The 27,478-nt window shown below is 37.7% G+C and overlaps 2 protein-coding genes across 11 annotated transcripts in view; one reads left to right on the top strand and one right to left on the bottom strand.

Annotated features, from left to right (window-relative positions):
- Nucleotides 1–1,293: 1,293 nt before the first annotated feature.
- On the top strand, nucleotides 1,294–19,123 carry KLHL41 (kelch like family member 41). The gene is made up of 7 exons (XM_019022218.3): nucleotides 1,294–3,762; nucleotides 7,457–7,614; nucleotides 7,737–7,844; nucleotides 11,086–11,271; nucleotides 13,747–13,893; nucleotides 18,452–18,568; nucleotides 18,879–19,123. Exons 1-6 carry the CDS (start codon nucleotides 2,653–2,655, stop codon nucleotides 18,561–18,563), a joined length of 1,821 nt encoding a protein of 606 aa, XP_018877763.1. The 5' UTR covers nucleotides 1,294–2,652; the 3' UTR covers nucleotides 18,564–18,568; nucleotides 18,879–19,123.
- Nucleotides 19,124–22,618: 3,495 nt separating this feature from the next.
- Nucleotides 22,619–27,478, bottom strand: part of FASTKD1 (FAST kinase domains 1) — a 44,152-nt gene continuing 39,292 nt past the window's right edge. For all 10 annotated transcript variants that reach the window (XM_055379131.2, XM_031008449.3, XM_055379130.1 and 7 more), the window contains 3 exons: nucleotides 24,218–24,356; nucleotides 23,454–23,568; nucleotides 22,619–22,793 (listed from right to left, as the gene is read on the bottom strand). In XM_055379131.2, coding sequence (XP_055235106.1) covers nucleotides 22,692–22,793; nucleotides 23,454–23,568; nucleotides 24,218–24,356 — 356 coding nt within the window. In that variant the 3' untranslated portion in view covers nucleotides 22,619–22,691. The remainder of the gene's footprint in view (nucleotides 22,794–23,453; nucleotides 23,569–24,217; nucleotides 24,357–27,478) is intronic.

Here is a 27,478-nt window from a genome sequence, read left to right on the forward strand (position 1 = left end):
AACTAAAAATTACAACTAACTCTGGAATACATCAACCCCCCCTTTAAAGTGCTTTGGATGCTATTTTGTAAGAATTTCAATGTAGTTTTGGCAAGAATACATTTACTTTGTAAGAAAATAGCTTTGTTTATTAACTTTCTCTTTGTACTTATTGAAACTTCTTTGAATTTTCAAAAATAGGATATTATTTTTCTCATTTCTTGGTTAGGTAAGACTTGTTGACCTCTCTAGGATCATTCGGTGTTTTTGACCACTGTTTCCGTGTAAAACACATTGTAAGGAATCTTTTTCAAATAATTGAAATTAGCCAAAGGAGCCCTCTTCTTCCAGAGGGAAAAGTATGTAAAAACATTTAAAATAAGATGCAAGTCTGTGTACAACCATAGACATACAGTACAATCAAGTGCTAACCTAAGTTTATTAAAAATCAACAAAAGCTACAAATTGGTTTCTTCATTTAAATGGAAAAGGATTTCTACAATTTTAAGGGTTGAAATTATAATAAATCACCTTTAAGACGAGGGGAAAGAATGTATGAAAAATTTGTACTGGTCACAGATAAAATGCTGCCATAACTATTGTTTAAATATTGTTTTTTTCAAGCAAAAGAGACTATAAAATTGCTGACTAGTAAGGAATAATCTCAGATGTCATATGATGTTTGCATCTGACTCATTAATCTTTTCAAATGTTAGATGTTACATGTAGAGAGAAATGAGTCATTTATTGTTTAAACAAGGAAGCAGCTGTTAGTTTTTTCTAGTGTGTTAAAACCTTTAGTGGCATCTATAAATGGAAAAAGACTCAATGAGCTCTTCTTTCAGCTGTTGTTTTAGCAGCTGACAGTACCATTGACTTCACTGTGATGTAAAATAAAAGAAAAGGCCTTTACTCATGGATAGAGACCTTGAAGTTTAAAAATACATAATTCCTTGATCTGGGGCATTCGTTCATTCAACAAATACTTATAAAGCACTCACGAAACCCCTAGGCTATAGCATTTGAAAAGAACAGACACTCCCACAATCCCTGTCTTCATGGAATTTGTTTTTGGGGGTATGTGTAAAAATACCAACTTTTGAAATTACAGTATTTCTACAGCCCTACTTGAGTTCAGATAATGTGACAATATGACTGTGTAATAAAGTATTTAATGGGCCCAGTGCGGTGGCTCACACGTGTAATCCCAGCAATTTGGGAGGCCGAGGCAGGCGGATCGCGAGGTCATCAGTTCGAGACCAGCCTGGCCAACATGGTGAAACCCTGTCTCTACTAAAAATACAAAAATTAGCCAGGCATGGTGGCGGGTGCCTGTAATCCCAGCTACTCGGGAGGCTGAGGCAAGAGAATTGCTTGAACCCAGGAGGCAGAAGTTGCAGTGAGCCGAGACCGCGCCATTGTACTCCAGCCTGGGTGACAGAGCGAGACTCTGTCTCAAAAATAAATAAATAAATGAAAGTATTTAATGAATTATATTATACCATCTATATATAAACAAAGGACCAATTTTCTTTCAAATCATTACTTCTACCTCCATAATTAATACGGTATTCTATTATAATCAACAACTTACGTTATGTCCCCAGTTATATACTCTTTTTTTAAAAAGGGGGGGCTGTTCTCTATGACCGTTGTAGGACTTCATCTTGATTTTGCTGTGTTTAGTGATAACATTGTTCTCATGGGGTTGTATCTGTTCTATTTTTTAACGTTTTATTTAATGAATGATAATTTTTGATACTTAAAATTACAGATTATCTTTTGTGATCTTATTTGAATGTGTGTGGACTTTTTCGTTCCCTAGATTGACTTTTAATTATTTTTTCTGGCTCTGTGATTCCTTTTAACCTTTTGCTTTTATTTTACCTTATTATCGTTTGCCACATTAGATCATTTGTATGACAAGGCAGGATATGAATAAATAATTTTATAATTTAATCCAATATTAATTACAGTTTTGCTATGTAGGAATAATTTGGAATGTTTTAGAAAATTAGCAATTCCTCTGCATTTCTTTTTTCAATTATCATGGCAACATTAAAGGTTTTGTAAAACTAGTACAGAAGTAAACATCTTTAAGTTTACTACTTCTAAAAGAAATATCTATATCCCACTGTTCTGAGTAGAAAGTAAAAATTTGTATGTTAACAATTATTGGAAATGGGATCTTGCTTATGAGTATTCAAATGAACACATCTCATATTCTTGACCTTTGCATCATTAATTCAGAGAGCCAAGTAGCTTGACACTAGAACATATTTAGAGGAGTGACTCATTTTTATGATTCATTTTTCTGTTAATTCAATAAACATTTTCTTGTAGTAGCCTTTATTAGTATATCTTCTAATGTGTTATGTATTTTTAAGCTTTCAACTTCACTTAAATGTCTTGTTTCTTAGCTGTTTCCCTAGCGATTAAAAGTTCCAGTTGTTACTTTCAATCTATAACAGCTGCAAGAACAACTCTTCTTTCCAAGCCAGCTCTCCTAAATTCCCGTTGTTAGAGTTGGTATCTATATTTAGCTAGTGGGATTAAATTGCAAAGGCTTCAAGCTGGGCAAAGCACACTGATCTGCCTTTTTACAGCTAGACCTGTGTGCTGCAAGGAGCTAAGGCCTTCAGTGTCCCCTTCCTTACCCAGGTTTCTCACAGAATGGATTCCCAGCGGGAACTTGCAGAGGAACTGCGGCTTTACCAATCCACCCTTCTTCAGGATGGTCTAAAAGATCTCCTGGATGAGAAAAAATTCATCGATTGCACCCTAAAAGCAGGTGACAAAAGTCTTCCTTGCCACAGATTGATTTTGTCAGCTTGTAGTCCTTACTTCCGTGAGTACTTTTTATCTGAAATTGATGAGGCGAAAAAAAAGGAGGTAGTGCTAGATAATGTGGATCCTGCTATACTTGATTTAATCATCAAATACCTGTACTCTGCCAGTATTGATCTCAATGATGGAAATGTGCAAGATATTTTTGCATTGGCCAGCCGCTTTCAGATCCCCTCAGTGTTTACTGTCTGCGTTTCTTATCTTCAGAAAAGACTTGCTCCTGGTAACTGTCTAGCCATCCTAAGATTAGGACTTCTTCTTGACTGCCCGAGACTCGCCATTTCTGCCCGTGAATTTGTGTCTGATCGCTTTGTACAGATTTGTAAGGAAGAGGACTTTATGCAACTGTCTCCACAGGAACTGATCTCAGTCATTTCAAATGACAGCCTAAATGTAGAAAAAGAAGAAGCAGTATTTGAGGCAGTGATGAAATGGGTGCGAACAGACAAGGAAAACAGGGTTAAAAACCTTAGTGAAGTGTTTGATTGTATCCGTTTTCGCCTTATGACAGAAAAATATTTTAAGGATCATGTTGAGAAAGATGATATAATTAAAAGCAACCCAGACCTCCAGAAAAAAATCAAAGTTCTAAAAGATGCTTTCGCAGGCAAACTCCCAGAACCTAGCAAAAATGCCACGAAGACTGGGGCTGGTGAGGTGAATGGTGATGTTGGTGATGAAGATTTACTTCCTGGTTACCTGAATGACATTCCCAGGCATGGAATGTTTGTAAAAGACCTCATCCTCTTGGTTAATGACACAGCAGCAGTGGCTTATGACCCCACGGAAAATGAATGCTACCTTACTGCACTGGCTGAGCAGATTCCCAGAAATCATTCCAGCATTGTTACCCAGCAAAATCAGATATATGTGGTAGGAGGACTATATGTGGATGAAGAAAATAAGGATCAACCTCTACAGTCATACTTCTTCCAGGTAAGAAGGTCTTTTTGTATATGTAGTTGCTTAAAGGGAAGGCTGTTACTCACCATCCAGTTAGCCAATTTGTGAAGTATTCAGGCTGCTTGCATTTTACTCTAATTGATGACCTATTCTAGTCCCTTGCACTTTTGCTGTATAGAGCGTTGACAGAAAAATATTTGACTGTTTCGTTAATGTGTAATAAAAAGTTTGGTGAATAATGAGGTTCTAATTCATGTTTAATGACTTAAGATGTTCTTTATACTATTTTACCAAAAATGCCTTGTTTATAGATGATCGTGACTGTAATCCCCCAAAGCCCAGTATTTTAATAAAAACTAAATTTATTTTTTCTTAGCAGAGATGGGCTCTCACTATGTTGCCCCGGCTGGTCTCGAACTCCTGGGCTCAAGCAATCCTCCCAATTTGGCTTCCCAAAGTGCTGGGATTACCGGTGTGAGCCACCGCCCTCTGCTGTAAAAACTAAATTTAATCTTGTATACTCTTACCTATTAAAAATAGTTAATGTCTTTCCCCAAATAGTTTCCCTAAATCAAAGTTCTTATCCATTACAAAGAAGTAATAATTGGTCAGATTTTCTTTTTTAATTTTTTTTTCTTCTTCATCTGCTGGCAGCTCTAAATTGGTCAGATTTTCTACCTTCTTCCAAGTTTCCCTGAACTTCATTTGAAGTTCTTGGAGGTAGCACTTCATCTCTTATTTATGGTTACTGCCTGAAATATAATTTTGTTGAAAATGAAAAAGAATTGTGTACATATTCCACACACTTTGGATTATCTTCTAGGAAAAACTGTCTACACAAAAGTCGCTAATTTGAATTAATTATAGTTAGAAATTTTTATTATATCACATTTATTTGGATCAGAGATATACTTAGACATTATTAGAACTTAACAATCTGTTTTGTGAAACCACAGAATTTTCCAAGAAAATTAATTCTCCTAAACCAATATACCCTTAGTTGTTTGAAAGGAATTTGTCTTATATTATCAATGTGTTATACTTTATCAGTTTATGAAGGAGTTGGCTTAACCTTTGTCTTCCATAATGCCAATACTGAAACTTTATAGCTTACAACTGGCTCAAAAGAGTTTGTTTAGGTCATAGCTAATCATGGCCGGGGCTTATGGGCACTTTAGTTAGAAAGGCCAAAGATAAGCAAGTATACAATGTCATACCACAATCACTGTATGCTCTCAAAGTGTGTGACATACTTTGCATTCACAAAATACTATTATACCTTTAATCAACTTTTTCTAATCTTGAAAAATGTAGTTGTGATAATACATATTAATCATGTTTCTTAATTTTCAAAGTTCCAGTGAAGAATGTTATAAGTATTTGAATGTGGGTCAGAAAATTTCCCAAGCCCTAATTTTAAAGTCAAATAAACTTCAAAAAGGGCAAAGTCAATGAAAACAGCTATAAATACATCCACGAAGTAAGAATGTTATGAAAACACAGATAGTTAGATGACAGACATATAGGTAGATACCTACAAATGACAGATCCACGGAATAGTTGTTGCCATGGAATGATTCTCCAAAATTACTGGAGTTTTAAATTTCATTTTATATTTAATTTATTGAATATATCTATAACACAGTCCTTTTTACTTTCAAGTGTTCAGTTTAATCTTTGTCCTTCTCTTCCAGCCTAATAAAACCCTTACTTTTACTGACGCAGCTTCTCATTTTTGGTTCAAGAAACCTACTTAATGTTCTGTATAACAGAACATTAACAATAACAGTTATACAAAGTTGGAAGGTCAACTCCCTCTCACTGCAAATGCCTTGCTGCTTTTAAAAGGCACTAATAGAACGGTATGCCAGGATAAAAAACACTTCACCATAAAAGAGGGTTGTGACTCATCAGACAATATTTACATGAGAATTTCAGGTTTTATATTTTTCTGCTTGGTCACATCTATTTAAAATGCATTAATTTAGGAGTAATTTGACCTTTGATTGTATGCTGTAAATAGATTATGAGAATTTTTTCCTTGGTAAGAGAGGTTTTTTTCCCCCACTCATTAATTTGAATTAATAGATTCATCAAATCTTTGAACAGGTCTTAAAGTAATCTAGGTCCAAACCCTAATTTTAACAATGAGGAAAGCTGAACTCAGAGAAGTTAAATAGCTTGATAGTTCCTCTATAAAAGAGACTGGCAGGTAGTCTACTGTTCCATCTGCTAGAGAAAGTGCCCTCTAACGGGTAATATGGGAAGGTAGGCAGTACTGTACAGTATGAGAGTTAAGCCCACAGGTATGGGATTATGATGGCTGCTGTTTCCATTTTTAAAACCAACTGTGAATGTACATGGCTTGGATTTGAATATCACCTAAAAGTTCTGTGTATTTGGGAAAATTATTTAATCTTCCTGTGCCTCGGTTTCCTCATCTGTAAAATGGGGATGATAGAAATGCCTATCCTGGAGAACTAAATGAGGTTACCTGTGTAAAGCATTTAGTTCAAAGCCTATGACAACAGTCAAAACCCCATAAATGTTCATTATTATTTCTACTCTATTACACACCACCTTCATGATCAAAGAATTTCTTTCAGAAGTGAAAACATAAGGGATCAAAATCTAGCTGTTGAAATTAGTGAATGCAAAGCTAACAATGCACATGTGGAGATTAAACTTCTCATGTCATCTAGTCTTAATTAGCGCTTTGTTTAACTGAGGTTACTAGACCACATATAGATAGGCTTCCACAGACACCCCTGTCTATACCACAGCCACTTGTATGCACATCTATTCTTAGTATCCAATGAAACTGGGTTTTATTCATTTTATTTTTGAAATCTGGAAGTGGTACCAGAGAGAACAACAAATCTGCAACTGTACTCTTGCAGAAAACAGTTTTCTTGTGCCTTAGTGTGCTAAAATGCAAAGTGTAAAATATTTAAATTACCAAAAGTAAGTGATGAAACAGATGCCACCATCATCTACCCCAGGACATGGGCACAAGGAGATTTTCCTCCTTGGGAAAATCTTAAGCTTGCAGAAGTGGTGGTGACCAAAAATGAGCAGTTACTTATTAATATAAATTTTAAAAAAAAGAGAAGAGTATTTCAAGTGACTCCCAACAACACACTAGGAAATTCACTTTAACACCTGCCTGTATCAGGAATAATAAAGCAAAACACAGAGAACCTAAAATGTTTTTAAAGAAAGAAAAAAAGATATTGCCCAACATCCCAGTTGTTTGTGGACTGAGTGACAGGTCCAGCTGTCCCAGCTGCCAGCATGGGGAGCATGTTAAATATAGCACGCAGGGGTCATTCACATTCTGTGACCCTCCTTGCTATGACAACCTTTCTTTCCCCAGTGTCCTAAAAGTATGAGGATCTCCTGTTTCAAAGCTGAACAAGGCAATATGGGAGAAAATTTGACAAGAAACCTCACAGTTGTAATTAACCTCTGGTGATTCTATTTTATTTTTTCTTTTCTTGAAGCCTTGAAGATTTTGATATCTTTATCTGGTAGGCCAAGTAGATTTACTCATTCTTCTTGGTAATTATGAGCTACAATGTGATACTTTGGGGTTGTAGTTTTATTTACTTGTGAGATATTTGACTATCTCTATGACTTCTAAACAACATATAAAGTATAACTTTTTTGGTGTACTTCTAATTTTTTTCTAACAGGCTCCACAATCTCTCATATATATTTTTTTCAGCTCGATAGCATAGCATCTGAATGGGTTGGACTTCCACCTCTGCCTTCAGCCAGGTGTCTCTTCGGTCTGGGAGAGGTGGATGATAAAATCTATGTAGTTGCAGGCAAAGACCTTCAAACAGAGGCTTCGCTGGATTCAGTATTATGCTATGATCCTGTGTAAGTTGGCATGATATTCCTGTTCCCTAAGCATTCAAGTATATGCGTGCCTACAACACATTCATATTTTCAGAACCTGGAATTTACTGAAAGTATATAAATTCTGTCTCGTTTAATTTTAGGGCTGCAAAATGGAACGAAGTAAAAAAACTCCCTATCAAAGTCTATGGCCATAATGTGATTTCACATAAAGGGATGATATATTGTCTAGGAGGAAAGACAGATGACAAGTAAGTACCCTGAACTCTCATGATTTATGTCTAAATGACTTTTTATTAGAAGGGTTTCTTCCTCTTTTCTTTTTTTTTTTTTTTGAGACGGAGCTTCAGTGTTGTTGCCCAGGCTGGAGTGCAGTGGTGTGATCTCGGCTCACTGCAACCGCTGCCTCCTGGGTTCAAGCGATTCTCCTGTCTCAGCTTCCTGAGTAGCTGGGATTACAGGCATGCTCCACCACGCCTGGCTAATTTTGTATTTTTAATAGAGACAGGGTTTCTCCATGTTGGTCAGGCTGGTCTTGAACTCCTGACCTCAGGTGATCTGCCCGCTTCAGCCTCCCAAAGTGCTAGGATTATAGGTGTGAGCCACCGCGCCCGGTCTCTTCCTCTTTTCATTTGGATCTGCACACTAAAATGGGACATGGTTCTCACCTATCATATTGTGGAGGGAAAATCTTAAAATTTCAAGTCGCTGAAGTAAACATGTAGATACTCAGCATACTGCTAGGAATGCGCCTAATACCCCAATCATAAGCATCCTTACAGTCCAGGCAGTATCTAGGAGCATAATCAAGTCCTGTATTTCACTGATTTATAATTGTATTTTACTACATTAAAACCAATGGGTTTTCTTATTCATTTAGCCATAAGTAGATAAAAATTGAAATGTATCTTTAATGTAGTATTTAAAATATATCTTCTAAGACAACTGTGCATAAAAAATGTCATGGATTTGTACTTTACATTCATAAGAGGGACTTTAGATAGGTCAGTTTGAAAGAAAAGCGTGGTGATTGAAAAGAGGGAAGTAAAAAAGACAAAATAAAAACAAAAAATTAAGGCAGTTATTTCCTCAGCCGTGTTCTTCCACATATTTACTCCCTGACAGAGGTAATATTCAAAATGGCTTCCAACTGTTCAAAACTGAGCTCCCAGTAGCACCCAGTATCTTGTGAGAAAACCAGGATGAGGTTTCATATATAAACCTAACTTGATTTCCAGTCAATTCTTAAGGAACCTGTAAGAGGAAAGAGATGTTATAACCCAGAGAGAGGAGAAGTGAGCTCCGAATGCTTCAGAGACAGTCAAACCAGTATAACCTGTCTAGTAAAATAAGCATTTTCAGTTTAGATGGTGAGAACTAATATTCTGCCCCTAAAAAATCTGCCTGATTTGGCTTGTCATCATTTGCCCAGGCCATTGAATTAATAGTGATGTCCAACCCTGAAAAGGGAGCCAAAATTTAGAATTGTAAGGGCAAAGCAGGAAAGGAGAGTAAAATATAGAAATGTGTTAGATGTCAAGAACTCTATTCTGGAGTTAATGATTATTGGGTATTAGTCAATTTAAATGGTAAATATAGCACAGAAAAGGTGATTTTAAAAAGCAATGGTTTTTAAACATCTACCTGTATTCAAAGATAACATATTCTAAAATTTTTATATCCTCCCTAATCCCAGCTATTCCTATCAAATTTAAAGGAAGGTATATTATATGCTCACCTGGTGCCAGATCTTATTTTGGGCATTTTTCCTGAGTAAACTGAATGGAAAATCACTACTAAAGAGCATTCTGACTTTGGAAACACAGGAACCCTGCCAAATGATTTAAATTGTTTCCTTCAAGCAGCATTAGTAACTAGGAAATTGATATGTCGGTAAGAAGCATACAGTTCTTGTCAGTAGGAATATATCAATCTTGAGAATATGATTAACTAACACAACACTGCTTGACAAATGTCAAAGTCAAGAACTTTGAAATGAGTCATTATCTAAAAGTAAGTGCTGGGCTGGGTGCAGTGGCTCATGCCTGTAATCCCAGCACTTTGGGAGACCGAGGCAGGCGGATCACCTGAGGTCGGGAGTTTGAGACCAGCCTGTCCAACGTGGAGAAACCCCGTCTCTACTAAAAATACAAAATTAACCAGGCCCTGGTGGCGCTTGCCTGTAATCCCAGCTACTAGGGAGGCTGAGGCAGGAGAATCACTTGAACCCGGGAGACAGTGAGCTGATATCGCGCCACTGCACTCCAGCTTGGGCAACAAGAGCGAAACTCCGTCTCCAGAAATAAATAAATAAATAAATAAATAAAAGTAAGTGCTGAATTGCACCAGTTCCCACTAATGAATTTGAAGAACATGATTTTGGATAATGTTCTTATCAAGAAGTGTTCAGATGATACCAATAGTCAAATATTAGAGGAAATGCTTCTACTCCAGATAACTGGTCTTTTACACAATTAAGAAAAAAATTGTCCTCACAAAAAAGTTGAGGTGTTTTTCATCACCAAATATATCCAGTTAATCAATTATTATTTGAAATTCTGAACTCCCATCAAATTATAGATAACTTCAAGGAACCATAAAAAACATACTAAGGGCGGGGCATGGTGGCTCACACCTCTAATCCCAGCACTTTGGGAGGCTGAGGCTGGAGGATCACTTGAGCTCAGGAATTCGAGACCAGCCTGGCCAACATGGCGAAACCCTGTCTCTACCAAGCATACAAAAAACTAGCTGGGTGCGATGGCACATGCCTGTGTTCCCAGCTACCTGGGAAGTTGAGATGGGAGGATCACTTGAGCCCTGGATGCGGAGGTTGCGGTGAGCCAAGATCACACCACTGCACTCCAGCCTGGGTGGCAGAGTGAATAATAATTCAGATGAGTCCAGGTCTTTCTGGTAGCATTTAGCATGTAAAACTGTTCTCATGATTCATCAGCTCAGATGATTTGTTGTCTAATCCATAGTCCCAGATTTCTTAAAATGCACTGGTATGTTAGTGCTAATATAAAATAAAATGATATATCATATAAAATCTAAAGTAGGTATATTTGCACCTAATTATTTTTTAAGTTAACTGATTCGTTCCTAGGATATTCAGATAATAAATAAACTTACCATTTGTTATTGAGGTGCAATAAAAGGTTTATGATTTAATTTTTTACTCAAATAGAGTTAAAGAACTTCAATTGAATTTAGTAGATATGATTAAAATCAGCTGTGCCTGGGGTTCTAAGCAGCTATCCAGAAGTAAAGGTACCCTATCTTCCAATAGTATAATTAAGTTATAGTTTTGGTCCCCACATTTGGGCTTGTCCTTTGTTTAGTGACATATGTTCAAATTAAGAATTCTTTGGAGTTTTCTGATCTTCTGCCTTACTATATATTTTTCATGACAAGCAAAGCCAAATTATTAGTGAAGGTGCTGTCAAAAAAAGAAGGTTCTAAAAGGAACATTTGTTTTTCTGTTTACAGAAAATGTACAAACAGGGTGTTTATCTTCAACCCCAAAAAAGGAGATTGGAAAGATCTGGCTCCAATGAAAATTCCTCGTTCCATGTTTGGAGTAGCAGTCCATAAAGGCAAAATTGTGATTGCAGGAGGTGTCACTGAAGATGGTCTTTCAGCTTCAGTTGAAGCTTTTGACCTTACAACAAATAAGTGAGTTGCCACATCTTAGTATATAGCATGTGAACAACTATACATTTTAATTGTTAACTTTGGATAAAAAGTTATCTTTCTAATTAGGATGTGGGGAGGGGAGGGTACAGAGCCACAGATTACAAAGGAAGTATTTTCATCTGGGTTTCTTTTGTTGTTACTGGATGTAGATCTCGTCTAACATTCTAATGCATTACATGTCTGTAATCTGGAACATATGACCCTTAAGTCAGTGTTGTCATGCTCTATTTGTCCTTGTTATTAACTTTGTGAATTTAGAAATGCAAAGGTAATACTTGTGAATAATTTTGATTTTTTTATTTTTAAGAGACAAGGTCTGGCTCTGTCACCCAGGCTGGAGTGCAGTGGCACAGTCATAGCTCACTGCTGCCTCAAACTCCTGGGCTCAGGTGATCCTCTCACCTCAGGCTCCTGAGTAGCTAGGACTACCACTGTGCCCAGCTAATTTTTGTTTTTGTTTTTGTTTTTGGTACAGACAGGGTCTCACTATGTTGTCCATACTGGTCTCTGACTCCTGGCCTCAAATGATCCTCCCACAGTGGCCTCCCAAAGTGCTAGGATTATAGGTGTGAGCCAGCACGCCTGACCCTGAATAATTGTCTATGTGTAGACGGATATACATGTCTCTGTGGAATCATTTGATTTTAAATGTAGTTTCTTTATGAAAAGATCTTCACTTAACTTGTTAATGATTGATATCTGTAAAGTATGAATGCTTCCGAAGTTTTCATTCCTTTATGCTGTTTATAATTTTATTAAAAATTTCATTTTTAAGCTTTTATTGACTTAATGTGAAAAGATATTTGACAGCTATTCTTCATATAAAATTGGTCTTTTTAAAATTTTTGAGCTCACACATCTGGATGAGTATGTACCTTTTATATTCCTAGTTTAGCAATGAAGAAAAAAGAGAACTATTATTACTTTTTTTAGAAACATGTATGCCTGACTACAAAACAGACTTTAGTATCTGAAAATTACAAGGAACTTTTGTGGAACACGATTTAAATTATCGTTAAAAATAATGTTTTTGAAGACTGTAATGTGGGTAAACACTCATGATGTAAGTTAAGAAGCAACACACAAAAATTGTAAATATCTTCTTAGTTTCATTTATATGTATAGAAGCTTATATGTACATGCTTTTTAAAAAGATGACAAAATTACACCACATTGTTGCTTGTGATTATGTCTGTAAGGTATGATTATGGAGATATCTGCTTTCTTGTATACCTTTCTGTACTTTCCAGATTTTCTCAAACTTTTTTTTTTTTTTGAGACAGGGTCTCACTGTGTCACACAGGCTGGAGTACAGATTTTCTATAATGTACATATATTATTTTTATAATTAGAAAAAAATCGGCTAATTTTTTGTATTTTTAGTAGAGATGGGGTTTCACCTTGTTGGTCAGGCTGGTCTCGAACTCCTGACCTCAGGTGATCCACCCACCTAGGCCTGCCAAAGTGCTAGGATTACAGGCATGAGCCACCGTGCCCGGCCTTAGGGTTGCCATATTGAAGGCTTTATATTTAATGAAGTTACATCTTTCAAATATTTTCTAGTAGCAAACTTAGTCATTTACTTTTAGATGCCTGTGCTCCTTGAATTTTTCCCCCCCCTTAAAGACAGGGTTTTGCTCTATCACCCAGGCTGGAATGCAGCAATGCGATCATAGCTCACCACAGCCTTGACCTCAAGGGCTCAAGAGATCCTCCCGAGTAGCTGGGACTATAGGGACATACCACCAGGCCTGGCTGTGTGTGTGTGTGTGTGTGTGTGTGTGTGTGTGTGTGTGTGTGTGTGTGTGTGTGTGTAGACAGTCCATTTCGTTGCCCAGGCTGGTCTCATACTCCTTGGGCTCAAACAATCCTCCTGCCTCAGTGTGTGTGTGTGTGTGTGTGTGTGTGTGTGTGTGTGTGTGTGTAGGCAGTCCATTTTGTTGCCCAGGCTGGTCGCATACTCCTTGGGCTCAAGCAATCCTCCTGCCTCAGTCTCCCAAAGTGCTGGGATTACGGGCATGAGCCACCGCACCCAGCCGCTACTTGAATATTTATTTTTTATTTAGATGGAGTCTCGCTCTGTTACCCAGGCTGGAGTACAGTTGCACAATCTCAGCTCACTGCAACCTCCGCCTCCCAGGTTCAAGTGATTCTCCTGCCTCAGCCTCCCAAATAGCTGAGATTACAAGTGCGCGCCACCGTGCCTGGCTAATTTTTTGTATTTTTGGTAGAGGTGGGGTTTCACTATGTTGGTCAGGCTGGTCTCAAACTCCTGACCTCAGGTGATCTACCCGTCTCAGCCTCCCAAAGTGCTGGGATTACAGGCATGAGCCACCGCGCCTGGCTGCCTGGCCACTACTTGAATTTTTAAATTATTATTTCCTATAATTGTTCAGTAAGTACATCTGGCATTTCTTTAAGTTTTACATTGACTATATTTTTAATGATACCTAGATGGGATGTAATGACCGAATTTCCCCAAGAAAGAAGCTCCATCAGTTTGGTCAGCCTGGCTGGATCTCTGTATGCAATTGGTGGTTTTGCTATGATTCAACTGGAGTCTAAAGAATTTGCACCCACTGAAGTCAATGACATATGGAAGTAAGTTCTCACCACTTCAATTTTCAGAATCACATATTAAATCAGATGACTGATAAACTATTTTGTAGTAAATAATAAGCCAGATTTTCCCAACATGCAAGCTACTTCTTGGTAGTAGACTAAACACTTCAAACCTAATTGAACTTTTGTACATGCCACTTACTTGAACAAGTATCTACTTCTAGTTAGCTCTGAGCCTGGGAAAGAAATTATCTGGGCCTGTTTCTTACTGTAAAATGAGAGTTGGACCTTTGATACTCTCAGCTTCATTCCAGCTCTAAGAGTATAATGCTGTAGGCATCCAGTAGAGTGAAAGCCTCTTTGCTCCAGAGTGGTTTATTTCCTAACAGAACAGAGTTCTAAAAAAAATTTTATGTTTTTTACTTTTTTATTTTTATTTTTTTGAGACAGAGTTTCTGTCACCCAGGCTGGAGTACAATGGCAGGATGTCAGCTCACTGCAACCTCGGCCTCCCAGGTTCAAGTGATTCTCCTGCCTCAGCCTCCCGAGTAGCTGGGATTACAGGCATATGCCACCGCGCCCAGCTAATTTTTATATTTTTAGTAGAGACGGCATTTCGCCATGTTGGCCAGGCTGGTCTGGAACTCCTGATCTCAGGTGATCCATCCGCCTCAATCTCCCAAAGTGCTAGGATTACAGGCGTGAGCCACGTACCCAGCCTAAAGAAACATTTAACCTCTTGAGCTTTCCACTACTTCATTAGTTCTGTTTTCAATCTAATTTAAACAGCTTTCCAATTGTTTGAGGATTCAGCTAATAAATGCTTTTTTAAAATGAAAAAAGTCAAAATAGCAATCCATTTTACCTGCCTGAAGTTGCCAGGCAGTTCTCCTAAGTATGACACTTGAAACTGTTACTCCATTGAACATTTTAGTGAGGCTATTAAAAAAAAATTATGTTTTTATTTTATTTTGAACTGAGATCGCGCCACTGCACTCCAGCCTCAGCTACAGAGCGAGTCTTAAAAGAAAAAAAAAAAAAAGAAAAAAAGAAACACAGAATCCCAGACCCTATTGAATGAGAATCTGTATTTTTTAACAAGATTCTTAGGTGAATTGTTTGCACATTTAAGTTTATAAGTACAGCTTTGGAAGAGTGCCATTTATACTTAATCAGTGAAGGCATACCACTAAGCCTGAGAGTGAAAAGTGCGTATTATTTGTTCTATACCTTAACCAGCAGATGCTTTATTCCCAGATGCTGAACTAAAAAGGCTGAAAAGCTGGTACCTTAACCAAACAATGATTTGTGCATTAGACATCATTTCCCCATGTTGTAATATTAACTAGCTGTGTAGAGGGCAAGAAAAAAAGTGGCTATGCAAGGAAATTAACTATTATCCCTCCTCCCCCCAAAAAAGAGGGAGAAAGAGAAAAAAATGAGATTTCCACGGAGCAAAGAGGCTAGAATTAGCAAGACAGTGAGATGGGGAAAAGCTGGAAGCAGTAGGAAAAAAGGATGAACTAATGAAGGCTGGGAAGGTTAGGGTTTTTTGGAAAACAGGGCCTGGTACCAAATATATAAATGGGCAGTGATTCTCAACCCTAGCTGTATGTTACAATCATCTGGGATGCTTTTAAAATATACCAGTGTCTGGACCTTAACACAGACCAATTATATCAAAATTTCTGGAGGTAGAGTTGACCATCCCTAGTTCCTAAAACCTTCCCAGATGATTTTTTTTTTTTTTTTTTTTTGGTGAGACAGAGTCTCACTCTGTCACCCAGGCTGTAGTGCAGTGGTGTGATCTTGGCTCATTGCAACCTCCAGCTCCTGGGTTCAAGCGATTCTCCTGCCTCAGCCTCTGGAGGAGCTGGGACTACAGGTGTGCGCCACCATGCCCGGCTAATTTTTGTATTTTTAGTAGAGATGGGGATTCACCATATTGGCCAGGCTGGTCTTGAACTCCTGACCTCAGGTGATCCACCCACCTCAGCCTCCCACAGTGCTGGGATTACAGGCGTCAGCCACCGAGCCCGGCCCCAGATAATTCTAATCAGCAGCCAGGGTTGAGAAACACTGATATTAAGTAATTGTGCTGTCAATCAGTGGGACCTCCCTGAAGCCCTCCTGGTTCCTAAGGGTTATCAAAAGCCATGCTGCCCCTGCAGGGAAGAGTTACAGGCAGCAAAAGAAAGTACAGAATCTCCTGCTATAAAAGTGGCCCTGACATTGTTTAGGGAACCTGAAAGAGGGATCCTCTCTGATTGTGGTTTATTTTGCGATTAGAGCAGTGGTTCCCAAAGTTGCCTGCACATTCGAATCACCAGCGTGCTTCAAAAAATACTAACACCTCTATCCCACTCATATTGACTGTGATTTAATTGGTCTGAAGTATGGCTTGGGCTTTGGAAGTTTTAAAAGATCCATGGATGTTTCTATATGTGTAGACAAGTTTGGGAACCACTGGATTGGGTAAAGAGAAGAGGGGGGCATTCATCACTATCTGCTTGGCTATTTTGAGACTGGTATTTCCTAATTTGGGGTAGGATCTGGAGCATGATTCTCAAACTTTGCTGCATATTAGAAACACTTGGGGAGCTTTAAAAAATCCTGATGCCCAGGCCACCCTTCATACCAATTAACTCAATCTCAGAGTAGGACCTAGGCATCAGTATCTTTAACATCTCCAGCTGGTTCTATTGGCAATTAAGTTTGAGAACCTGTAATCTACTACAGTGGTTCCCAAAGCAGCATCAGCCTCACCTGGGTACTTATCAGAAAGGCAGATTCTCAGGTCTCACTTCAAATCTATTAAATTAGAAACTCTGGGGGTGATAGGGCCAGCGATCTGTGTGTGCACAAACCCTCCAGGTGACTTAGATGTGTGTTAAAGTTGAAGGCCGCTGATCTAGAGAAACGTGGCTGCCTATTTGCCCTCAATTTCCTAGTGAACCTCCCCAACCATACATGCAGAGGTGAAAACTCTCAGTATACAACATTCTCAACATAGACCCTCTTACTATGATATGTAAAAAAAAATTCCATTCTTGTATTTTTTTCTTGAAATCATTCCATTATTTAGGATTGACCAAGCTGAAAGTAAATATAACTGCCAGGAAGCAAACATTTTTAAACCTCATTTAACCTTAACCTCATATTGTTTAAATGTGGTCACTTTCTTTAGGTTATTTAAAACTATTATTTATTTGTTGTCCTGAATTTTATGTAATTAAGGTTATTCCCTTTATTAGTAGCAAAATATTTTTTGTATGCTTTCCTCTACATAAAAATCAGTGCATGGTACAATTATTGAGAACTAATTTGGAACGTTGATGAAATTAAGTCAGAGCATATCTTATGTAGGTACAAGCTAATTTTAATAATTATTTTAAATCTCCATTCATCACAGAATGATTTGGGGTAAATCTTTTTTTTTTTTTTTTTTTTTTGAGATGGAGTCTTGCTGTGCAATCTTGACTCACTGCAACCTCCGCCTCCCGGGTTCAAGCAATTGTCTTGCCTCAGCCTCCGGAGTAGCTAGGATTACAGGCGCACACTACCATGCCTGGCTAATTTTTATATTTTTAGTAGAGACAGGGTTTTGCCATATTGGCCAGGCTGGTCTCAAACTCCTGATCTCAGGTGACCTGCCCCCCTCGGCCTCCCAAAGTGCTGGGATCACAGGTGTAAGCCACCACACCTGGCTGATTTGGGGTTGTCTTGTGCCAGGTCTTGACAATTTGTGGAGAGATATTAATATATTATTTGTCCTCAGATGCCTTTGGGGCTTGAGGACATTGATATCGGGGGGGGGGGGGGAACTAAAATGGAGTGATAATTGCTATAATACCATATAAAGGATGATATGAGAAAGAGAAAGCAACAAACTGTGCTTAAGGAAGGTGAGAAAGGTTTCAGAGAGAAGGCGGCATTTAGAAGCTTCCCAAACAAAGAAAATATTCCAGGTACCAGGCAGAGCAGACATGTTCAGCACACATCGTACAAGGGAATTCAAGTTGTCTGTATCTTTATAACCTTGAATATTCAGAGATGAAGACCAGTTCTTACCTAAGTCAAGTGCAAAGTCTAAGAGTAGTCCTCAAACAGAGCAATAAAGGGGAAGGGGAACAAATTTTCATAAAGTGACGGCTGTGTATCAGGTGCCATGCTAGGCACTAGTGTATAGGAACAATTGAAGGCATAATTAAGTCTACCGATAGTCCCTGCTCTTCCTCAGTTCTTTCTCTTAAGCAAGAGTCTGCTTACTTTGACTCAGAGACCAGCCATCTTCATCAGTTCAAAGGTGAATGTTTAACTGCTTAGCTATTTATTCCTCTTCTCTGCAGTCTTTGATTCCCAGAGAATGCCGAACTGCCTAGGCATCCAGATTAAATACTGTGGCAGTAGTTCAGGCACATGCTCATCCAGACAATGCATATTTGGGAGATATTTAAGTTCTGTTCTACCAGGCAGGTGCATCTTCTTCTGAGTAAGAGCCACTAGGGTTTTTTCAAAGATCCACATTTGTATTCTGAACACAGGGAAACCTATGGAACTAAAGCTGCTTATTGATTACTTTTTTTTCCTCCATCAGGTATGAAGATGATAAAAAAGAATGGGCTGGGATGTTGAAGGAAATACGTTATGCTTCAGGAGCTAGTTGCCTAGCAACACGTTTAAATCTCTTCAAACTGTCTAAACTGTGAACAAGGTGACAAAACATAATAGATTGGGAGGTGGTTTGTTTGGTGAATGGGGCTTTAATTTATTCTGTTTTTTAAAAGCTTGTACACACTCATGTAGAAATTATTCAAGAAGTTATTGTCTAAGAGATGAGCAGTAGGTAACAAAACCTCAGTCATTGACTCTTCAATGTAATGATCAGAGTTTAAAACCATTTTCTAATAATAAATTAAATATTCAGTTGAGCAAATTATTTTGTGAATCTGTTTCACTCAATGGATTGTAAAGAAGGCTCCTAAATTTGAGTTGTTTGCTAATCATTTCATTTGCATCATTAGGGTATCCTTACACTGATTTTCTATTACAATTGGAAGTGGAGAATATGTGCATCTACACTAAAAAAGTGTTTAAAATATCAAAAACCTCTCCTCGTGCTTCAAAATGACAGGAATCCTGTGCATTATACTAAGAATTACATGCCATAAGATGACTTCAGAAATCCTACTTCAGAAGTGTAATAAATGGATGGGGAAATCGTTTGATGGGGAAAAGTCTCTTGTAAGTAAAAGTAGTCAAATTCAAATGGCCTTTTCTCTCCATTCTTTTTGCGACACTGGCTTATTATTTGTGGTTTCCAAGTCAAATTTTAAAAATTTTAATTTTTAAATTAAACCAGTAAATCACAGTCTTCAAGCCATTAACTACAGCATCTGTGGCAGGAGGGTGAGGGAGCACCCTTAGGAAATGGATTGATTCTTTAAACTGCTGGGGCAGAAGTTGGGGTCAGTGGGTGATGTGGAGGAGGAAGTGTATTCACTGGTTTAAATTTTGGCTACACTCCATGAAAGGGCTACCTATTTGCTAAATTTCTGACAGCAAGGAAGGTGACTGTATTATTTCATTTTCTGGGATGTGATATCCTCCATTCACTGTTCCTTCTTAGTGCATATAGTAAGTTGACTTCTCAGTCTGCTCATAACCATCACATTCAACTCTGTGCAAGTCATCAATTAATCATCACTTTTAGCCACACACCAACTTATGAGTCTCACATAGCTTTCATAGACATATATTTGACTTCTATCCTTACCCATATTATTTTCTGAAAAACCTGACTTGGGACTAATTTGGAACATTCATGATTATTTGTCAAGGAGTTGCATAAAGAACAGATCTAAGTGTCCATACACCTTTTTTTCTCTACCATAAATACAGAAATATATTTAACAGAAACAAGTTTTATTTTGGGTATTTAAAGTAGAATCCTGATTACTTTTCTATATTGAAAAATACTTTTCTTAATTATAGCATGAATACGGAATCAAGAAATTCCCAAAGTGGAAAATCCTACAGGTTCTTCAACAAATAAACTGTTAGGAAGAGGAAGGGGCACTTATAAAGACAGACTCAAAAGGGTGGAGGAAGAGGGGGCCACAGGGATTATGGTGTCCAGAAATGTACATCTGGGTGATAAAATTGTAAGAAGTACTTACTATAAAATCAGGATTGAGGTTAATTTTAGGGAGAGAATGCCAATCTACATAGATGTAAAATTAAGTTGTAAAAATAATGCTTCTTCCAGGGTTTGAGGATGATGATGTTCTGGAATCCGATATGGGTGATGGTTGCACAAATATACTAAAAACCACTGAATTATACACTTTTAAAGGGTGAATTTTATAGTATGGGATTTATATCTCAATTAAAAAATGCTTTTGTTTATAACAATCTAAGTTATTTAGATAGAAAAATCATCAATCAAAAAATAAGAGTATCTATATAAAGAAAACCATTTGAATCAGATAGCCTAGAGCAAGGGTCCCCACCTGGGCCACACAGCAAGAGGTGAACAGTGGGCAGGCAAGTGAGCATTACCACTTGAGCTCCACCTCCTGTCAGATCAGCAGCTACCTTAGATTCTCATAGGGGGACGAACCCTATTGTGAACTGTACATGCGAGGGAACTAAGTTGCATGCTCCTTATGAGAATCTAACTAATGCCTGATGATCTGAGGTGGAACAGTTTCATCCTGAAATCATACCATCCCCCAACTGCTGTCCATGGAAGAACTGTCTTCCGCAAAAAGGTTGGGGACTGCTGGCCTAGAGAGACTAGGAGATGTGACAGGTAAAAAGTTAGATCATGTGTAACAACTAGTGAAAGTATACCAGGGCTATTCAATCAAGATTTCCATGTACCACAAGTATATAATGACTAAATTTTTAATGATTTATATCCAAAGGAAACCCTTTATAACCCTCATCGCCTAATCATTTTATTCTAAAGTTGCATAGTAAAATATTTTAACCTATTCAATGGTTTAGTTCTTGTTATCACTTGCTTGAGAAATAGAACACATTTCATGGAAATTAAACACTGAATTTAGCATTTCCACTAATATGACTATGAGGAAATTCAGAAAGAGGAAGAGACAATGAGACATCTTTCACTTACTATTCTGATTTTGTTTTTCACAAAACGTTTTGTGAAGTTAATATTCCACAAAATCATTAAGTATTGGAGTTCAAATCATGCAAAGTCATTGGATATTTTAAACATGTACTTCAACTAAGCCTAAGCCAAACATCAGTGAAGCAATTTACATGCAAGACACATATTTTAAAGCTATGCTTATGATTGAAGGCACTCCAGCTACCAACTTATTTTGAGATAGTATGAATTGAGAGGGTCATGGAGTCAGAAGATAGCCACGGTTCAGATGGTCAATTACCTCCACCACCACCAGGTGGCGTAAGTGAGAGTAGTTAGGCTGTGGCCTGCTGAGCACAAAACCACCACTCTTAGAGGAAGGGTTGGGGATTATATCACATAGTAGGCCCTTAATAACCATTTTATTGAATAAATGTGTTGTAAGACAGGGAAAAGCCATTATTCCCTCAGTGTGTAGGATTACACCAGGTCAAGATGGTCCACTCAGCTACTACCCCATTTCTTTGCTTCCATTTAGGAGAAAATGTATCTCCTCCCATTTTCTCTTGAACAAGTCAGGCTTTCACATGCACCACTTCAAAACGACTATTTTCAAAGTACTAATGATTTTCATGTTGCTAAATTTAATAGCCATTTCCCATTTGTCATCTTTCCTGACCTATCAGCAGCATCTGATACAACTACTCACCTCCCCCTTGAAATGCTTTATCCACTTGGCTTCTACGAAGTATTACTTACCTTCCTTCCTCCTACCTCATTGGCCATCCCTGCTCAGTCTCCTTTCCTGATTCCTCCTCTTCCTCTTAATCTTTTAATGTTGGAGCACTTGAAAACTCAGTCCTCAGACCTCTCCTCCATTCACACTCTTCTCTAATCTCATTTTAAGCGATTTCATCTACTCTCATGGCATTGAATACTGCTGACATTTATACATTTATATCTGGGGCCTGGACCTCTTCCCTGACCTCCAAGCTCATTTACTGAATTCTCTATTTGATATATCCACTTAGATGTTTAAAAGACATCACAAACTCAACATATCTAAAACAAACTTGTGATCAACCCCCACCACCTGCCCCCCATCTTGCTCTTCCTGTAGACTATCCCCATCTTAGTTAATGCTAATGACATCCTCTTAGTTGCTTAGGACAAAAACTTAGAATTATCCTTGACTCCTATTTGTCTCATACCTTATATCCAATCAGTGAGCAAATTCTGTTGCCTTTATCTTCAACATACATCCAAAAAATCTCACTACTTCTTATTACCTCCACTGCTGCCACTCTCTCCAAGCCACCATCCATTGTTGTCTGGATTATTGCAATGACCTCATAAAGAGTTTTCTTTCTTACACATTTGCCTCATCGTAGTCTTTTCTTATCTCAACAAGGTAGCCAAAGTGACGCAGTTAAAATGTGAGTTCATATCATTCCTTGCTTGAAAAGCCTCCAATGGCTTCTCATCTCGCTCAGAGTAGCCAAGAGGTTGTATTTGACTCTGTTATCTCTTATCTTTTCTCTTATACACTCCCAACCCACTCCCCACTTGTTCTGCTCCAGCCACACTGGATCCTTTGTTATTCTCAAACATGCCAGGCATGTTCCCACCTTAGGACATTTGTACCTATTTTTTAATTGAGACAGGCCACTTTATTAAAATAAGTCCAAACGTAACACATAACATTCATTTTAAATAAAAACTACAAACATAACTTGACTTCTCCAAATATACATTCTCTCAGGTAGTCCATCCGAGCATCCTTTGTTGACAGTGCCATAGAGTTCCATTCAAACTGGGAAATCTGAAAATAAGTAATGTAGTTTGAATGAAAGTTTTAAAGCAACAACAAAAAACATTGAGGAAGACATATAAGCACTACTGATCAAAGCTGTAGGAATCCTGTGAAATTAGTTTACATAAGGATAGCCTGTGAACCTCTATTGGAAGCCAAGTGGGTCCTTCTGACATTGCCTAGAATACTTTTTTCTGCTCCTTTCATCCTCCTTTTCCTACAATACCAATGATGGACATTTTTTCCTACATAGTCTTCTATATTCATACGTAGTTGTTTCCTCTGATAACTCTATCCATCTCTACAGTGCCTCTCTCCTTTGTAAGATATAGAAATCACAAGATATGGATATTCTAAAGACAATAAAATAAATGACAACTTTTATTTATTTATTTTTATGAGACAGGGTCTTGCTCTATCACCCAGGCTGGAGTGCAGTGGGATGATCACGGCTCACTGCAGCCTCAATCTCCTAGGATCAAGCAATCCTCCTACCTCAGCCACCCAAGTAGCTACAGGCATGAGCTATTGTATCTGGCCTGTTTGAGTGATACATTTTAAAAAATATATTTAAAAAGGTAATTCTGGAACTTTCACATTAAAAGGAAGCACATGTACAGCTAGTGTCTCTGGGCTTTTTAGAGGCTGAATTACATGAGTATTTCATACCTGAATTACACGATACCCCAGAATTTCCAAATGTCGTTTTTTCATAGCAGATTTTCCTTTCATGTGAGGGATATTTCTACAAAGTGCTTTTGAATCCAAAAATTCCAAAGCAATCCTACATAAGATAAAAAATATTTACTCCTAAAATCAGAATAAGAAACTGAATAATTACAAGCTTTTCAGAAACAAGACTGCATCTTTATAAACTAACAAAAGCCAATGAATATAAATGAGTATATCAAGTTATGTTTCTACTAAGAAATTAGTAATTGATGACAAACCTATTTAGTTACACAAAATTATTGTAAATATTTGTCTGCTTTCATCCATTTTTTTGGTCCAATATATATTTACACATGCCTACTATATGTAAACCACTGTGAGAGGTACAAATATGAAGCAACACAGCTTATAGTCTAACAGAGAACACATGATGTATAGTAAGTTACTGTAATGCAGTGTAGGAAGTGGCTAAGTGCTATGAGAAAAGTAGAGAGGTATGGGAGCACAAAAGAAGATACTATTTTACTTCCAGTGGAGGACAATTCTTTTAGCACTTTAGTTAGGGAGATTGCTAGGCTTTGGACAGAAGAAGGGAGAACATTAAAGCAGAAAGGAGAGGAAAAGCAAAGTTACAAAAGTGGAATGCATGACATATGAGGAACAGATTCCACTACCTTCAGTCCTGGATCACTGACTTCAGTATAGTACACCAAATTTAACATCTAGATATTAATACAATCTAAAACTAAGAAACAAATTACCTTTCAGCCCCTGGTGGCAGCCTTGATCCAACTATTTCGATATTTGATTCCCAGGGCATTTCTGGTAGTTGTCCCAATGCTATATTATGGCTTCCATATGGAAGAGGTTTTTTTCTTTTATCCAAGATACACTCAAAATCTTAAGGAAGCATAGAAACTGGTAGTATGAATTAGGTAAAGTCTTACAGATAAAAGTTTAAGATATATTTGAAATATATATGCATGTAATATTTGTACACACACACACTCACAAAAGAATGACGAACCTCTCAAATTATCCAAGTTATTTTTATAAGATCTGGTCCAATGGCACCTCTCTTTGGAAATCAATCAATAAAAAAATCAACCAGAAGAATTACAAAACAATATTAAGTACTGGGCTACATTTAGCACTGGGCTAGGCCAAATCACATTAAAGAGTTTCAATCTCTTTAAGGCTCTTGATTACATTTGGAGAAAGCTAAACCAACTCATCTGAAAATTAATAAAGAAAAAGATACAAGCATTTATCCTGTCTTTTCTACATGAATTGTACATAAGAGTAACTAAACAGTTGATATGGGAAAGTCCTTTTTAGACAAATTCCAGCTAATAAATGTAGAAGGCATGATAGATGTAGAATATCGCTACTTTACCACCCCTCTGAATGATGGATTTAGGCAATGAGTGATCATTAATAACTGCTAAAATCAGCAGGTGAAAAGCTGACAGAGGAACTTTCTGTTGAATGAATCAGCTGACAACATACGAACCCACTGATGAGTCTTAATATATAAAAGACAACCAGGCTAGGCACAGTGGCTCACACCTGTAATCCCAGCATTTTGGGAGGCCGAGGCAGGCAGATTGCTTGAGCTCAGGAGTTCCAGACCAGCCTGGGCAACATGGCAAAACCCAATCTCTACAAAAAACTTAAAAAATAAGCCAGGTGTAGTGGTAGCTACTCCGGCTGAGGAGGCTGAGGTGGGCGGATCCCCTGAACCTAGGAGGTCAAGGCTGCAGTAAGCCATGCTTGTGCCACTGCACCTCAGCCTAGGCAGCAGAGCCAGACAAAAAAAAAAAAAAAAAAGGAAAGAAAGAAAAAGAAAAAGACAACCAGCCTTGTGTGCCTCCTGAGAGGATGCAAAAAGAAGTACAAGCCACTTATGAAGTTTTTGGCCAAAAAGAAAAACCTAAAAAAAAACCCTAAAATCTAATCAAATCTCTAGATATCACTAATGGTTTACAGCAAACCCAGGTTTACAGTAAAAACATTAAAAACTATCAGATGACATATTAAATGTTATCACAGGGCTGCAATTAGAAAAGTTCGAAATGCGGAAAAAAAAAACTTATTCTCAAATTTTAAGTTAAAAAAAGAAGTAGGAAAGGAAAAGTTGAACCAAAAACTGCAAACCAACCAAGTGGAATGTTAAGATCCCAATTTGGACAAACAAACTATAAAATAAACATAAAAGACACTTAAAACAGGAAAAGCAAAGGTATAGGGGTGCAGTGCATGAGACGTATGAGGAATAGGTTCCACTGCCTTCAATCCTTCACCATTGAGTTCATTATAGTAGGTCAAATCTAACATTTCGATAAAATGTTAAATTTTATCTAAAATTTCCCATATCTCTCTACTTATGTGACATTTCCCATAATTCTACTACCTTCAATCCTTGATCATTGAGTTCATTATAGTATGCCAAATCTAACATTTCAATAAAATGTTAAATTTTATCTAAAATTTCCCATATCTCTCTACTTATGTTAAATTTCCCATACTGCTGAACATTTCTTAAAAGATATTAAGAAATTATTATTAATGGTTATAGGATGATAATGATATTGTTGTTATGTTTTTAAAGTCATTCTTATCTTTTAAATATACTTCCTGAAATGATGTCTGTGATTTGAAAAGAATCAGATGGAACTCTGGTGAAAAACTCAGGCACTGAACCATCTTTAAGTTAATTATGAAAGATGAAATATATAGAATTCATTAAGAGAATGAATTCTAGAGCCAGAATGCCAAGCTCAAATCCTGGCTCTGTCATTTGCCAGGTATATAACCTTGGGCAATCAATAATGTTTGTGGACTTTAGTCTCCTCATCTGCAAATAATTTACATACTTCATAGGGATATAAGTTTACTATATGCATACACACACACAAGTACTTACGAAGTACTTAAAATGGTGTCTAACACATAATAAGCAATATATAAAGATAAATCTATTATTGTTGTTATATGAAATTGCAGCATTGTTTCACAGATGGACATACCAGCAAAAAAATCTTACAGATTGATTAAATCATAGCATACTCAATGAAATATGCAGTAACTAAAAAAGATGTTGTATAAGCATATCTGTTGGCATAGAAAAATATTCACAACATATAAAGTTATAAACTGCTATGATCTAAATGTGTCCCCCAAAATTCATCTGTTGAAACATAATCATCAATGTGTTAATAATAATAGTGGGACCTTAGGCCAGGCGTGGTAGCTCACACCTGTTATCCTAGCACTTTAGGAGGCAGAGGCAGGAGGACTGCTTGAGCTCAGGAGTTTAAGACCAGCCTGTGCAACATGGTGAAACCCCATCTCTACAAAAAACACAAAAATTAGCCTGGTGTGGTGGTGTGTGCCTGTAGACCCAGCTACTCAGGAGGCTGAGGTGGGAGAATCACTTGAGCTCTGGAGGCAGAGGTTGCAATGAACCGTGATCATGCCACGGCACTCCTGCACTGCACTCCAACCTGGGTGACAGAACAAGACCCTTTCTCAAAAAAAAAAAAAAAAAAAAAAAAAAAAGAGGCAGAACCTTTAGGAGACGACTAAGTCATGAGGGCAGAGCCCTCATTAATAAGATTAGTGACCCTATAAAAGAGCATCCTCTGTTGCCTTCCTGTCCCTTCTGCCATGGGAGGACACAGCATTCAAAGTACCGTCTTGGAAGCAGAGGCTAGGTCCTTAGTAGATACCAAACCTGTTGGTATCTCGAGCTGGGACTTCCTAGCCTCCAGAACTGTGAAAAATAAATTTCTGTTTTTTTTTTTTTTTCCTTTTTTTTTTTTTTTTTGATACAGAGTCTCACTGTCGCTCAGGTTGGAGTGCAGTGGCATGATCCCGGCTCACCCGTCTCCCGGGTTCAAGCGATTCTCCTGCCTCAGCCTCAGGAGTAGCTGGGATTACAGGCATGCGCCACCACGCCCAGCTAATTTTGTATATTTAGTAGAGATGGGGTTTCACCATGTTAGCCAGGCTGATCTCGA

This window comes from Gorilla gorilla, chromosome 11 (assembly GCF_029281585.2).
Source record: "Gorilla gorilla gorilla isolate KB3781 chromosome 11, NHGRI_mGorGor1-v2.1_pri, whole genome shotgun sequence".
Classification (NCBI taxonomy): domain Eukaryota; kingdom Metazoa; phylum Chordata; class Mammalia; order Primates; family Hominidae; genus Gorilla; species Gorilla gorilla.